The 16,487-nt window shown below is 28.7% G+C and overlaps 1 protein-coding gene across 1 annotated transcript in view; it reads right to left on the minus strand.

Annotated features, from left to right (window-relative positions):
- Window positions 1-15,524, minus strand: part of LOC119681993 (echinoderm microtubule-associated protein-like CG42247) — a 15,877-nt gene extending 353 nt beyond the window's left edge. Inside the window, exons 1-3 of the mRNA XM_038095321.1 lie at window positions 15,414-15,524; window positions 8,363-8,557; window positions 112-228 (exon numbers count right to left, since the gene is read on the minus strand). Of these exons, the coding sequence (XP_037951249.1) occupies window positions 112-228; window positions 8,363-8,557; window positions 15,414-15,476 (375 nt within the window). The 5' untranslated portion in view covers window positions 15,477-15,524. The remainder of the gene's footprint in view (window positions 1-111; window positions 229-8,362; window positions 8,558-15,413) is intronic.
- Between the last annotated feature and the right edge of the window lie 963 nt (window positions 15,525-16,487).

The following is a 16,487-nucleotide window of genomic DNA, read 5'->3' on the forward strand; positions in this document are numbered from 1 at the left end:
TTTTATTATAATAATAGAAAATTGTGTATTAAGCTATAAATTGTAAAGATTGTTGTATTCACTACAATAAAGATTAACTTGCTAAATTAACACTAGAAATGCTGTACTAACCTCTTGACCCGTGCCGGTGTACATTTTTCTTGCGCCATTAATTTTCAACACTTGACCCAAATCTTCTAGGACATCTTCAAATGGTTGGGAAGTGCGTAAATTAAGCAGAACGCGACACTGTAATAACCATATATAATATACAATAAACAATAAATAAATAATTGTAATTATATAGCCCAAAACTTTACTATATAGTACACATGAGCACATATGTAAATTATATACATGTAATAATAATGAAACTATCACGTGCTAAATAATGAAAGGTACAAACGTGCAATTAGAACGCCACTCATATCCTGTCGTAACAATTTGTTAAAGACGCAATTTTTGTTCCCATATCCTTTGAATATAAAATAATTCCGAATACGGATATGAGAAAAAACTACTGTGAATACGAAAATATGAATTATTATGCTTCTTGCCATTCTAGGATATCGTCTTACTGATTTTTTTTCGTTACTTGACCTGTGCCAAAGCCAAAAATATTAAAAAAAAACACGCAAATTCGTTCGTTCGTTACACCATCGAAACGTCCTGCCACCCAGATTGGGTGGTACTGGGTGCTCTCGGACCAACTTGTTTGCGGTTGGCCTTTATACACTGCAACAAATTTCGAGTTTGGCACTTGAGACGACTTATCAAAATTTCGCTTCACGCCGCAACTAATATGACTTTTTTATGGTTTATAATTAGGTAGTCTGTGACCTACTTGCATTTTTATTTTTTCCTCTCTGATATTTTTTTTTCACCAAGCACTTTTTGTTATGCCTATGAGATATATAAAAGAGGACCAGCAAACACAGGACCAACATTAGTTTGGCTTATACATTAACTGAAACTGGTGCAATTAGTGTGACCTTCAGCATAATGTGTGTATGGGGCTCACTTGCCAAAACATTGGCAAAAAAGTGCGAAAAAAGTTTTATTTTATTCTGTACATAATGAAATTCTGAATGAAATGTAAACTTTTTAATTAATAGTGAATAATAGAACAAAAAGTTCATAGTTCAGATATAATATATGCGTTGCGCCAGACTTTTTGTGTTTAACGTTTTTTTTCCAGGCTTAGAGCCAACATTTATAAAAAATGCACCTTCACTTATAACTTGTTGCTCAACTGTAGTAGCATTTTAAATCCTTTAAGACTCATTAATGAGTTGTAGGCGACTAAATCATTAAATCACTTATAGTCACTTAATAGTCAGTTTATAGTACCTTAAAGTTATTATTGGAAATTTGTTAAAAATGAATTCAATGGAGGTCCCGAAGGTAGTTGCATATGTAGAACTGTGCCAATATCATGATTGGATATAATGGAGATCACCAAGGTAGTTTAGATAGATTAGATATAGATCAGATTAAAGGAGGTTAGGTATAAAACATGAAAAATTGTGTTCTTTTAATTTCTGACAATTGAGCATTGCATTGTTATTGCACTATAAGAAATAAAATATCATCCCATTTCCTTTGTTTCAGCACTTATGCGGTCTAGAAACATCGTATCGTTATTGCACTGTTATTGTTATAACATTTTCGAAGTACTTAATTATAATTACACCGTATGCATAAAATAAATAAATAAATAGAAGCCATAATCACTCCTTTTAATAGAACTACGCTCTCTTTTCTTCTCTCTTCTATCCACGAACTGGATTTTACCATGCTGTTTTGATAAATAATGGACTAATGGATCGAGTCATTAGCTAAACTAACCAACTAATATCAGTAAACCTGGTTAGTTTTATTGTCCGAACTTCCATTATAAGAGGGTTATGTGTTTGTCAGCGCAAGTTTATTTAGCTAGACTCAGATATTTTTGTTTGATTGCCAGGTACCCATATGGAGAATGACACGCCTACCTAGCTTATTGATAAAAAGCATTATCGAATTGTTAAGGATGTAGCTGGTTTGGTTGTTTAAGAAGATTACGATATTTACATCGGAGCGACAATTAGCGATTAATAAATTTAAGTGTTTGTTGTAAAATTGACCCTTAAATTTTCAGAGTATATAACAATATTTTAAAACCTGTTTAAAACTATGTTAGCTGTTGTGCTTAACTAATTTTATGGCTTACGCCAGGACAACTGGAAAAAATGTTTAACTAGAAACTGCATATGGGTCATTCTTTTACCAGCAGAACGGTTTTTAAAATTATCACCTGCTATTTGTTAAAAATTTTTTTTAGGAGACCCTTTGTTAAATAAAAATATAAGGAAATATAATATAAGGTTTACATGATTTATATTTTAGATTAATTTTTAAATGGTCACATCTGAAGCTCTATAAATGATAGAAATCTACAATAAAATATAATAGCACGTAATTTTTTTTTAAATATACATCAAAAATTTTGATTTTTTATTTTTGTTTTAGATTTATCATACAATTTTATTTATTTTTTATTTCATATTTTTAATTTAGGAATAAAGTACTAGTGTTGCTGAAAAGCTACACACAAATTTAAATTTTATTCCAAATTTATTTTATCTCCTTCAAAATATGCTCCTTCTGAAGCGATACACATATGTCAACACTTAACCCAATCTTCCATACACTTTTCGTAGGCCCGTGAAGGTATGGCTTTTAGTTCCTTCAGCGAATTCTCTTTTACCGATTCAATCGATGCAAAACGCTTACCACGAAGAGGCAATTTGAGTTTCGGGAACAGGAAAAAATCGCACGGATCCAGATCTGGCAAATATGGTGCCTGAGCGATGATAGTGGTGCCGTAATTTTAATTTTTATTGAAATTTGGCTGACCATACAACACTGTTTCGAGTATTGCCAAGTACTTTTCATCAGTGGTCTTAGGAAATAATCGAATTTTATTTAATTAGTTTATAGTCCGTAAATATATTTTTAATTTTATTTCAGTGAACTGAAATATTTCTGATGGCATTATTTAATATTTATTTTAGAATTATTTTTAAAATCATAAATGAAATTAATATATTCTTTTTTTTGACCAAAAATATTATATAATAACTTATAAGCTATTTGGTCATTTAAATAAAAATTAAAAAAACTATAATTTGTTATTTATATTTAAAATATATTCTAAGCCTGCTACTTCCAATCCAAACAAATTATATATGGACTATAAACTAATTAAAAATTCGATTATTTCCTAAGACCACTGATGATGAGTACTTGACAATACTCGAAACAACGTTGTATGGTCAGCCAAATTTTACTTCTTATAGGCAAAAATTATTGACTAACTCAATATAAATAATGTAATAATGTAAATAATGTAATAATGAAATAATGTAGTTATTTATTACAAATTTATGAAACTGCCATCGTATATGTAGAGCATAATAACTTTTTAATTTTTCTTTAAATTGCCTTTTAAAAAATTTTTATTTTTCAATAAATTAAATAAAATTTTTCATTCAATTTCCATTATCCAAATTGGAAAATTGAAATGAATCTGCAAAGTCACGTGATTGAAATAAAACTCACACTGTCCTCACTTTATAACATAAAAGTCAATTACACCCACGTCCGAATTAAAATCTCAACACCTACCAAGTGTAAATATGAAACTATTTGAATTTAAAGACTATCAATCAGTAAACTTGGTATGTGATGACGTCAAAACCGAAAGGATATAACAATTTCAGCAAAACTAAAAGAATGTTTAACTCAACCGATACATGCAAATATTTCAAATATTTTTACCATGAACAAGGAATTGCAATAAATAAAATATTTCTCATACAAAAACAAAAAACAACAACAACAACAACAACAACAAAATCAGTAGAAATCTAAAAGCTGAAAACAGTTGCAAGTAGTAGATAAGGAGCGGCTCAATACGATTCATGCAATATTCTATAAGAATGAATTAGTTGAGATGTGGAGTATGTGAAAGCCATGGGGTGAAGGGTAAATATATTGTAGTAACTAAGGGACAGCAAAAATACTTTGTTGTCAAAATTACGTCACGTTTTGTGAAATACTCAAGCTTCTTCTCCATTTTGTAGTATTTTATTGCAATGGCTGCCAAAAAAGTTTTACCAAAATGGCAATAAAACAAAAGATATCAACTGTATTGAAAGTCGATAAAAGAATAAAGTTAAATGAAGCAAAGTAACAAAATGAATGCACGATTTTTTTCTTTCAATATTGTGTGTTGGTGTGCATTATTTCACCAACACACAAGCAAAGTACCAACAGAAATCATTGCACAATATGTCCTGTATTGCATGCACTGCATCAAATGTCCTTGGCCTTGGTCAGTGCATAACAAACTTATGCCATGCATTTTTGTCGTCGTTGTTGTAGTTGCTGTAGTTGTTGTAGTTGTTGTAATTTGCATATGCATATTCGTTTTTTTGTAATTTAAATACAGTTCGTCTGCATATTGGCAATATTATAGGAAAATTGAAGAGAAAAAAATTAGTCAAATTAGTTAAGTGGAAAAAATTACAACCTGAAGGCAAAATTGTAAGTGTGAAACTGTGTACACATATGGCATTAGTTCCACACAGTTGCAATCAAACTCAATTAAATTGAAAAATATTATATAGTTTGGCAATAAAATTGTTAGGCAAGTATATTTCAATCAATAAAAGCATTGAAGTTTAAATATTGCACTTTTTTAATATATGAAAAGTGTACAGTGTACACATCAACAGGTGTTAGAAAGAGTTTCAAACACACACAAAGACTATTTACACACTGATGTGCACACTGATGTATGAGCGCACTTATGAGTTTCGCCTAAAAGCACACAATATTTTCTAATAAAAATGTTATCACCTTTGTGAGGAGTCATGAATTTGCTTTTGAGTATTCGTCGTATTTTAGCAGCACTTATGGTACATATAACGAATGTATTCAGAAATGTTATTCAGTTTACAGCCACGAGTACATATCTTTACAGTCAACTTAGTTGCAGCTACATATATATCTCTTAGTATAGCTCAATATGCAGCTATTTATTTAAATTATCAGTTATGAGTTATGACTACTCTTCGTAAAGCAAAATATAGTAGATTCTTTGCATGCCAAACTAGCAAATATTTTAGTTTCCATATTTTTATTATAAAAAAAAAACAATAAATAATTCGAGAAGTGTTAGAAATTTTCTTGTAAGTGTTTTTAGAGCATCCGTTCACACCTTCGTGCATTTCATACAAATACGTCATATTCATATATATGAATATATATATTATTGGCTTTGTTATTGTTTTGGAAAAATAACAAATTTGTCCGTGACTTAGTTCAATTTTTCGTTATCCTTACTTTTCGGATGTTCTTTTCGTTTTGCACTTTTCAAATTGCAGTCAATTGATTTAACGTACGTGTTATTGTTGTTTCTGCTTACTATCGTGATATCCTTTGAAATGAGCAAAGGTTATTTGCACTTTAAAGAAAGGAGTTTCGATATTTCTTTGCAGAATATTCTTAAAAGAAGATGTTTTAATTTCCCACTGAATGTCAAAGAAAATTCACTTCCTTGAACTTTGTCAGTTTTTAGTGTGGCAGTAATACGTGTAATTAGTAAAGTAATTTTCAAACTTCATGTTTTTTAACCTGAAGAACAATGTTCTAATTTATACAAAGCATGATAGAAGCAATAAAGTTATATTAAAGTTTAAACGATAATATAATAGAAATTTTCTGCTACTAAAAAAGTAAGGTATGTAGAGATTTGTCATCACTCCCACATATATTTTTCTATTTAAAATAATAATAGTATATAATGCAAGTAATTAGCAATATTATTGGTTATGTGGATTACCTAAACACCCATGTTCTAATTTATGCTAAGCATGATAGAAGCAATAAAGTTATATTAAAGTTTAAACGATAATATAATAGAAATTTTTTGTAACTAAAAATGTAAGGTATGTGTCTATAAGGTTACAGTAGAGATTTGTCATCACTCCCACATATATTTTTCTATTTAAAATAATAATAGTATATAATGCAAGTAGTTAGCAATATTATTGGTTATGTGGATTACCTAAACACCCATGTTCTAATTTATGCTAAGCATGATAGAAGTAAAAAAGTTATAAAGTGTTACTGTTACTAAAAAAGTAAAGTATATATAGAAGGTTACATTAGAGATTTGCCAGCCCTCCCATATAATTTTCTCTTGTTAAAAGATTAAGAGTATATAATATAAACAGTTAGCAATATAATTCAACTTGAGGACTATTAAAGGATATAAATAAAAGGACAATCAATTTTATATCATATAGTGATACTCCTTGAAATTTTGTATTTCAATATTAAGTCAAGTACTAAAGTCTATCAAGGCTATTTAAGTCCATAAAACATATCATAACATCCAACTTACTGCTGTATAAGACAAAAGTTGTACAAGTTAGATTCGTACAGATCTTCATCTAGTTACGTATAGATTTGGGATTCGGGCGCTTAGCAAGAATTTCTCTGACATCCTAACCATGTTTGAGAGAAAAGTTCTACAAATAATTATACTTCGGACAAATAAATATTAATATAAGCGACTCCGACGCTATAACCAGAATCGCTTTTCTTTTTGATGAGATAGTCTATTCATATATAACATAACAAATAGTATTTAATCATTATTTGAAGTTTTAAAACACGGCAAAGGGGGTCTTGTACATTTGGAAATTTTTCTTGAGAGTTTTTTTTATATTGAAATCAACAATTTTTCATAAATTTTGGACGTCTTTTCCAAAAATTCATAAAACCAAAATTTTTGTAATTTTTTTTCATGCATACATTAATTTATATGAAAATAATTTAAAACTTGAATTTGAAAAAATAAATATATTAATCTATTATTAAATGGTGTGGTACAGGGGTTCGGAAACAAGCTTTACAGTTTTTGATATATGCGTATTTTATAATTAAAATAAATTAGTTTTGTTTTACGATAAGATAGTCTTCACTCTTATATAGTATAAATATATACAATATATATTGTATGTATTTAATGCTTGTTATAAACCAAGCTTATTATATTAAGTACATTGTTTCGTTTAAACTAACTTTTTCAGGGCCACACTAATATATGTATGTACTATGTATATGTATATTATATACTATTACATTACATACTATATATATAAATTACATACACAGAGAATATATTTACTATATGTTTATAAAAATTATATATAATTGAAATAGATATGGAAGCATATATTTCAAAGGACCAATGATGACAGGTATTTGCGATATCCGAAACAGCTGTAAAAATTAATTTTTTTTAATTAAAAATTTCCTTATTATTACCCCTTTATCTATTTGAAGAAAGGTTTCTTGTAGTAGTTTATTAAATTTATTTTTAACGTTCGTTTTGACGAAAGAAACGAAATTCTTAATATAAACTATTGTTTTCAATAGAGACGTATTTCGAACAGTAGCAAATTACAACAATAAAATTTTATTATTTTATTAATTAATTAAATTTTTGGTTGACCATACAACTGTTTTGAGACTTGTCAAATACCCTGCATTAGTACTCTTGGAATTATTTCTTATATTCGTAAATAATTTTTTGAGACTGTAAGTATCAAGTGTTAAATTTGTGCCCTGACCAATTTGAAGCTCAGAGTCAGTGTTCATTAACCAACTGACCCAAAGCCGTAGTTGACTTGTGTATTCGAATTTGGAATTTTGTTAATTTGCTGTGAAAGTTAATTAAAAAGTTCATTTGATGTGTTATATTGGAACGAAATCATAAACCAGCTGTAGAATAATTCAATGAATTGTTTATTATATATTTTTTATTTTTTATTGTTACATTTTAATACTGCTCTTATATAAATAATGTGGAGCCATTATTTATTCAGGATTTTATTATTTTATTTGTTATAGTTTATGAAATTTTTATTATAGATTAAAAAATCATGTAAGTATTCGCATAGATACCTTGCTGTTACGATACTAAATTATTTAATTACATTTTTAATATAAATTTTATTAAAATAAATTACACAATAAATACGAAAATAGTTCCTTCAGAAATGAATTTAAATATTTTCTTATTTCAATAATTTTAGTACGAAAAAATAAAAATTTCTGTATTAAAGGAAAATATTTTCTGTTGTTAAATTTTTTTTGTTTTTGGAACAAAAACTTTTGCAGTGGCCGAAAGGAAAATTGAAACAATAAAATTCTATGAATAAAAATTTGATGTGAATATTTTTCGAATATTTTTATGCTTGAAATTATCCTTTAAACAATTTAAAAAAATCAATTCAATCCGTTTTTAAATAATTTCATAACTTACCTGCACGGAGTGGTCCAAATTATTAATAATGCGTATCACACGTCCGGCACTACGTTTTATCGAACCTGATGTGGTCGATAATGTGCCCAAATCCGCTTCCATTATTGAAGGCTTACGACTGACGGGTTTTGAGCCCCAACCCTGATTGCCAGGCGATGCATACCACATGCCGTTTTTCTTGCCGTAACTGGCAGGCTGTTTTAAGAAGAGAAAAAAAATTCAAAAATCAACTTCGAGAAAAAAATTCACAAAATACAGAAAAAAAAAGAAAATAAAATTTGATAAAAAAAAGGATAAAAATAAATAGCATATAAATGTGGGTTTTAACGGGCGGTAATACACCCATTTCTTCCCATAAGTGAGGGTTAGTGAGTAAGCACGGCTTATGTTTGTGGCCTTATGCCCTTGTGGATATCTGTGTGACTGGCTATATACGCTATATACGCTCTATACGCCTTCACATAATGTCATGGTGGGTATGTGAGCGGAAAACAAATGAAAAATTTCGCGCAAATCTGGAATTAATTAAATTGTTTTGCTGCACGCATTCACAAATGTATTTTCGGTAAAATTTTCGCATTTATTTGTTTGTTTATTTTTTTTGCGAATTTTTCTTAAATTTTCCTCTTTTTTTGGAAAATTCTGTGTTTGTATTTGTGTGTCCGAAAATGAAATTAAATCGAATGTTATGCCACAAAAATGTAAATTGTTTCGAACTTTGCCTTCCGCATAATTGGTCGGAACCGTGCGATGGGAATTGTGCGGGTTGTGTACTTCTCCGTATGGAGCACTCGTCGTGTGTTGAGCTTGGAATCAAGGATTTTTCGATACGTTTTAAATATTTTTTGACACATTTTTCTCTATTATTTTTTTCCTTTTACAAATCCTTTTTTTTTTTTGGGTTGGTAAAACGCTATGTTTTGTGGCATAAGCTTTGCAGTATTTTGAATTGTGTGAAATGACTTAATCCTTTTTGTATGAGTGTATATCTCAGTTGTCATAAATAATTGACAAAAAAGGACTGCTACATCGAATAGCAGAACATGAAAATGCTATTTGCTTTTTAGTCATTTATTACAATTTAAATAGAAATCTCATGTTTTTTCCTAAAGTTTTTCATTTTAATTTATGCTCTTTTATAATGAAGTTTGTCGCTTTGATTTTTATACGAGAAGTGTTCAATTTAACAAAAATATATGAAATATGACACTTTGACTTTTTACATAACCACAAAAGTTGTGATATATCAAAGTTATTTTTAATGAAAAAAGGTTTATTTTATACACGAGCACATATATGATTGCGGATTAAAAAATTATATGCCCTCAATGCATATCATGAATATCATGAATATGCCAGACTCGCTATATTATCAATCAACTTCTCTTCTTTCAATTTAATCAAAGTACTCCTCATGCATATCGTAAATTCTTTATGCTTGCATATTTGTCATAGAGAAAACTAATGCTCACAACTGTGATAAATAAGCATTCTGGATAAGCAACGCTTGCACTTTCTATTAAGGCCTCTACTCGTATCTTCTGTGACTGTTGCACACAAGACTTATTGTGCTTCTGCATGCATCACAGACGGTTCGAGTGCAAATCATGCATTGTCTCAAGAAGCCTTCTCCACGATAATGCATCACATGCTGCATACGTTCCGGTGGTTTTATAACATTTGTAGAATAAATGAACCATAAAATTGCAGCTCCACAAATTGCGCATAGAGGAAGCGAAAGAGTGAGAAACACAATAAAAATTGCAGATATACCAAAGCCAATAAAACAAAAACTTGAAAAGAATTCAGCATTTTTTTTATCAATAATCAGCAGTGGAATGCATGTACAAAAGTTTGTAGAAGATACATATCATATACATATATTAACTTGACATAGATTTTTAAGAATTCTGATTTAATGTTTTTATTAACATATAAATGAAATATTTAAATAGATAAATATTTATTCTGATTAGACAATATTACAATATATTGGGTTAAGTTGTAGTGACAGCCCCTGATCACTTAAGCTCAAATAATGAGATGTCACAAATAAAATATATTCCATATATTAATCATGTGTAATAATATTCACTTATTTCATAGTAACTCTGTGTAAAAAGAGCTGGGAATAATTCATTAAAACAAAAATGGCGCCTTTAAAGTAGGCAATATCGAGTATAATATAATCATGCAAGCACTTGATCCTGTTCTACATACAGTTCTCATATGCTAATTTAAGTAGGACCTTCAAAATTTCTAGGGAATTTTTTTTTTGTGCTCGAAAGCCTCTTTTTAACTACTAAATCAAGCTTCAGAGACAGAAAACAGTCTAAAGAAAATATCTGAGGTGGGTATAGTGTTCGCTAATTTTCGAAAAGTAGAAAATCTTGAAAAACTATAGCTCAGTGTCATTACAGAACACTCGAATTTATAATTGCAAAAGCAGGAGATAAAAACGCACTGGCTCGATTTCTTGTTATAGGCATAAAATTCTTAATTAATAAATACATTTTAAGATCATAGCAGTTTTAAAATCTTGGCACTGGCTTTGCAACATAATCCCACAATTTATGTATTATTACAAAATCTAGACTCTAGGTGATATTGCTAGCAAATCCATGAATTATGAATTTAAAAAATGTTTTAACGAAATCACGTTTAAGAAATTACTTTAAACAATGCAGAAATGTTCTTAATAATACATTGGAAAAATATTGAGTCGTTGCCACTCTAATCCCTTGATCATGCAGATAGTACGCCTGCTACTCCATATAAAATCTGTGATTATTCCTAAGCTCCGGTAAGGTTGCTGATTCTAACTGCCGCAGCAACATCAAGAAAATGAGTTCTACTTATTACTGCCTTAAGGGGCACCACCACTTCATCAATGAATCCAAGATCATATTTTATTTTTTTTTATTTGTTTTATATACAATTTAATATAACGGTAAACAGAAACGGTAAACCAACAACATACCGCCATATTATTTATCTATATAATAAACATGATCGAAGAATTTCGACTAAAGTCAGAGTATGCTAGTATAAAGTTAAATAAAATTGGCAGCTATATATGTACAAAGAATCCAAATTAATAAAATGTTTCAATTCAAATCCAGTGGCAGTCTTAACACCACAAGCCCGTAGGACACTGTCATCAATGAATTCAATTCAATTCTGTGGCGATTTCGTCACATCAGCGAACTATTGTAACTACTGTATCGGTTACAATATTATGACGAGTTTTTGAAGTAACAATTTTGCATCAATATTAAAATTAAAGGGCACGATAAATTAATAATTTACTATACATATAAGCAGAGTATATGAAAAATATTAAATAGTTTTCCTAGCTCAATCGTTCCCCATCCCTAACGCTACCCATGTTTTAATAAATATATAATTTGCAATCATTTAATATCAGTAAAGTTCAGTGTTATTCAATTATTATTTGCTAATGATTTAATCAAAAAAATTAAAAGATAACAGAAGTTAATATTTTTCTGTATATATTGTATATAGAATATATATTTTTTATGATTAAAGAAGTATATGTAATAGTTTGCGATTTTTCGACTTAAATGCATAAACTAACCTGTATTTCGGAATAAAAATGAGTACAATTAGAAAGCCATACTGAATGCACAATGTGCTATTATTTATGAACTTTTATTTCAACTTTCTTTAATTATGTATTCAAATGTTATATACATAACTACGTATTTTTTCCCCAAAATAAATAATCCGAAAAATGGCAGTTAATTTATTTAGTAATTATATTAAGTCCAACAGAACATCTGTTTCTAATAAAAAGACACGCATCATGTGCCATGGATATATGTATACAGTATATATTATAATTTCACCAACGTAAACCTTTAAATTACTTCATTGTCTTTAAGTCTACCTCCAAATGATTATAATTGTGGTAATTTTGGTAAACTTAGGCAATACTCAAATGTTACCGAAATTTAACATAATTTCTACTAAATTATAGTTATATTTTGAATATATAAGTAATTATATTCATCATTTTAATTAAGCTTAATAGAAAGGTGTGCCTTTTGAACTAGCAATAAAACTATTTTAATAAAAGGTGTCTTCTGGATTTAGATAATAAACAATAATTTTAAACAATATTCTGTTAAGGAATAGAATACCTACATTGGTGTAAGTAATGGCTTATTAAACAATACTAAAATAGGTTCAAATTAAACATATAAACTGAACTTTTATAAAAACAAGTGTTAAATTAAGGAACACAATTAAATTTATTTTCTTTTTCTATTTCTTTTTATATTTCAGAATATGTCTTGCTTCTAGAGCTTGCTATAAATCTTGTAGCTCGCCATTTTATCTTTCAATACATCTTAGATAAAAATGTTAATTGCATTTTTATATTAACTGCTGCATATAATTTTAAATAATATTTCATACATAGGGTTGCCCAGTAGAATACTACAACTAATTTTTAATTAACTTGCGGCAGGCTTGCATCACCGATTGATGGCTAATTCTATTATTTAAAGACCTGTGTTGATATTTCTGTTTCCTATTTCAATTTTTTTTTGAGCTTAATCGATAATAGAACTTAATCATAATAGCGTGAATGGAAAATCAAAAGCCGTGACCGTTAGAGTCTTGAAAGATTTGAACCATTCTTATAATGAAGATAGAAATATTACCAAAAACTATGGGTGTGGTCGAAAAAAAACTGCCTCTCAGGAAGAAAAGCTTCAAATTGAATGTAGTTTATGTAGGCCAAACTTTTATTCTCGACATTATAACAACTACTTAATTGAGATAATAGAAACAGTTATGCAGCAGAAATAGAATATTGGATAAAAGAGAGACCTCACAAGTTTCAAAAGGGCAATATATCTACGATGTCTAAAAAGACCAAACCTCAATACATCAAAAGAGCTTTTGACCCTGCACAATTTTAGGTAATTATTGAATATTTTCTTCTGTGATGAAATAAATATGTTAATTAAGTAATTTATGACAAAACAAATAGATGGAATTTACTTAACAGATATTTTGTATGAAAACTTAGAAGTTCGGATAGCAATAAAAAGTTAATATTCTAATTACTATTTGTGATAGTATTAAAGGACATGGCGAGGGATTGTTGCTTTAATAAGTACCCCTACTGCGAAAAACTATTAAAAGTCCCCCTAAATCCGTAAACAATTAGATCAAATCAAATATTTTTATATATTATTATAGGAAAATGGCGGCACTGTTTCCAAAAAGCCCACTTGAGTACAAATGATGGCCCATTGTGATACCACAGATATAGCATTGGTACGTACATAGACTTAAATCAGCATACAGGCAACGCCGAAAAAGGTAACATCTCTCCCATTAGGCAAAAGGAAAATCAACCTGATAGTTTTATAAACTTGGCCAGGTCCCTAACATTACAGGAATACAGCTCAGTCAGATCGGTGAGAAAAGGGGATCCGAAGATTTTTAATCTTCTTCTAGCTAAAGAAGGACACTGACACATAAGATGGAGCACGACCTCCTCCTTATCCTCAGAGCCACAACCTCAACAAAAATCATTATAGGATAGACTCAGTCTCATAGCATGCCTTCCTATTTCGAAATATCCCGTCAGCGCAGATACCGTAGTGCTAAGCAGGTTTCACCTTAGCTGAAATAGCTGACTAGTTCGTTTCGTGAACTAAATTAGACCAAGTTATATTTCTATAATAGTTCGAAAACATTACTTTAGTGCTGATAGTATTCCGTATTTTAAAATAAATTTTTTTTATATATAAGTACGCTGCAATTGTGCTTTTTTATCACATGTTTTGATATCTGTTTCAGTTTAATTATATTAAATGTATAAAGTATAAATTTGAAAAGAATTGTGTTTAATTAATTAAATTTTTGTTTTCTTGTTTTTTATTGCTGAATTTCTATAGTAGTTACTTTAGTGCTGAAAGCTCTTTGTTAACTGTATGTTAAAATAATTTTTTTCTATATATGTTATATATGGTTTTTCTATATATATTACATCTTTTAATATGTATTTTAGTTTAATTATATTAAATACATTACGCTTATAATTAAAAAGAATTATAATTTGACAGGTTCTAAGCCTGGCATTTGCAATCCAAACAAATTATGTACGGGACTGCAAACTAATTAAAAGAAAATTCGAGTATTTCCTATACTTGGTAATACTCAAAACAGTGTTGTATGGTCAATTAAATTTGAATAAATTAACTAAAATTTTAGTTGTTGTCTTTTCATTTCCATTCAAACCCTTCTAACTTTTAAATATTTTTTTTTGCGTTATAAGATACGTCACTCACGGCAAGGAAAAATAAACATTAAAAAGAATCATTAAAGTAATATCAATCGCTTCGATATTCTAAATTTGATTTAATTTCCTTTTATTCACTTACTCACTATAATAATTAATTCTTTAAAAACAATTAAGAGACTATTGGAATATTAAATAATGTCATAATTTGATTTCATGAAATTGATTTTGTCCATCATTTGCATGAATATATGTAAATAATAAATTTACTTCTCATATGTGTTACGACTATACATATTAATTGTTTTTTAACAATAAGCTTGATTAAAGTATCAATGGAATACAGTGCATATGAGTGATTTTTCATTATGACTACGACATACTTTTAAATAATTTTTTTATTATTTTAACAATATTAAATGAATTTACAATATTACAAAATTAAATGAATTTTATGCTTTTCCTATTTACGATCGTGTCAAATACACACTTAAAAACGACAAATATGACACGCCTGTAATTACTCACACAATTACATGTCTGCACTGTTACGTATACGGATGGCGTGCTGTACGTATATGGTTTATGCAAATATTTTTAAATCAGAGTTGCCATGAATGGGGAATGTGGAATGTGCTTACAGAGAATAAATATTTAAAACTTTAAAAATTCTATAGTAATTTTTGGAGATACTTCGACAAAAATGAAAAATAAAATAATTTCATATATTGTAGTAAAGTTGTTAAAGTATAGTTTGTTGTTTACACTGACCCATGATTTTGTGGGCGATGAAAGCATCACAAAAGGCGAACTTTCGTCGCTGTCGTCGTACATTTAAACTTTGTTTTAATGTCTCTATTATGCTGGACACACGGGACTATAAATTGAGTACGTTTAAAAACTTTTCACTCAAACAAACTATGAACTGCACTTTTAAAGTAGAAGTTTACAGAAAAAAAACAAACAACAAAAAAAAACAAATTTCCGCTTAAAGTAAGTTAATTGAAAGCGTTTAAATTTAATTACACTTTTAATAAGTTAATTTCTCTTAGTTTTTGGTGTGTTACTTAGTCACTTAGTCGTTGAAAAAAGTATTTAAAGCGAATTATTTTAAACTCATTATGTATGTAAGTTGTGTGTTTTCAGGCCACAATATGGTAAACTAAAAAGAATTAAGCGTATTAAGTTCGTTTCATGCAGATAAAAAATCACAGATTTAAAAAAATTTCACAGAAATGCGAAAAGTGTGAGGAAAATATAAAATCACGCGTCGACGATTTAAATGCAATTAAGTTTTTATACTTTTTGTATACAATTTTTAATGTGTTTTAACGTATTTTGGTTTGCGTCTTATTTTATTTTTATTTGCATTTTCATTTGTATTTTTATTATTTTTTATATTTTTTGTATTTTATAAATTTTAACTTTAATACATTTATGTTATTTTTGTTTTTACTTTCCATTAATGTAAAGTACAATTGTTTGTTTATTTCACAGCAAAACCATCAAGTGCAATTGTAAAGTATGAAGTATAAAGGAAAAGAGTTGAAAATGAAAATAAATGGCGTACACAATGGCTGCCGCACAACGACTGCCATTTTATTTGCGATTTTATAATTTCTTAAGCGTTTGTTTGCAACGATTTTCTGTTTATTTATTTTTTTTTTTCTCCACACTTATTTGCTGCTTATTTTCACAAACTATTTACTATTTTTCTGTTTGCCAAATTGTGCTTCGACATGAATGTGTCCGTCCACTTTATAACGTATGCTTTCAGTACTACTTCTTTTATGTAAGAAAAGAAATAAGTAGTGGTAAGGATATTAAAGCAGTAGCAGCAACAAC

This window comes from Teleopsis dalmanni, chromosome 1 (genome assembly GCF_002237135.1).
Source record: "Teleopsis dalmanni isolate 2A chromosome 1, ASM223713v2, whole genome shotgun sequence".
NCBI classification, from domain to species: Eukaryota; Metazoa; Arthropoda; class Insecta; order Diptera; family Diopsidae; genus Teleopsis; species Teleopsis dalmanni.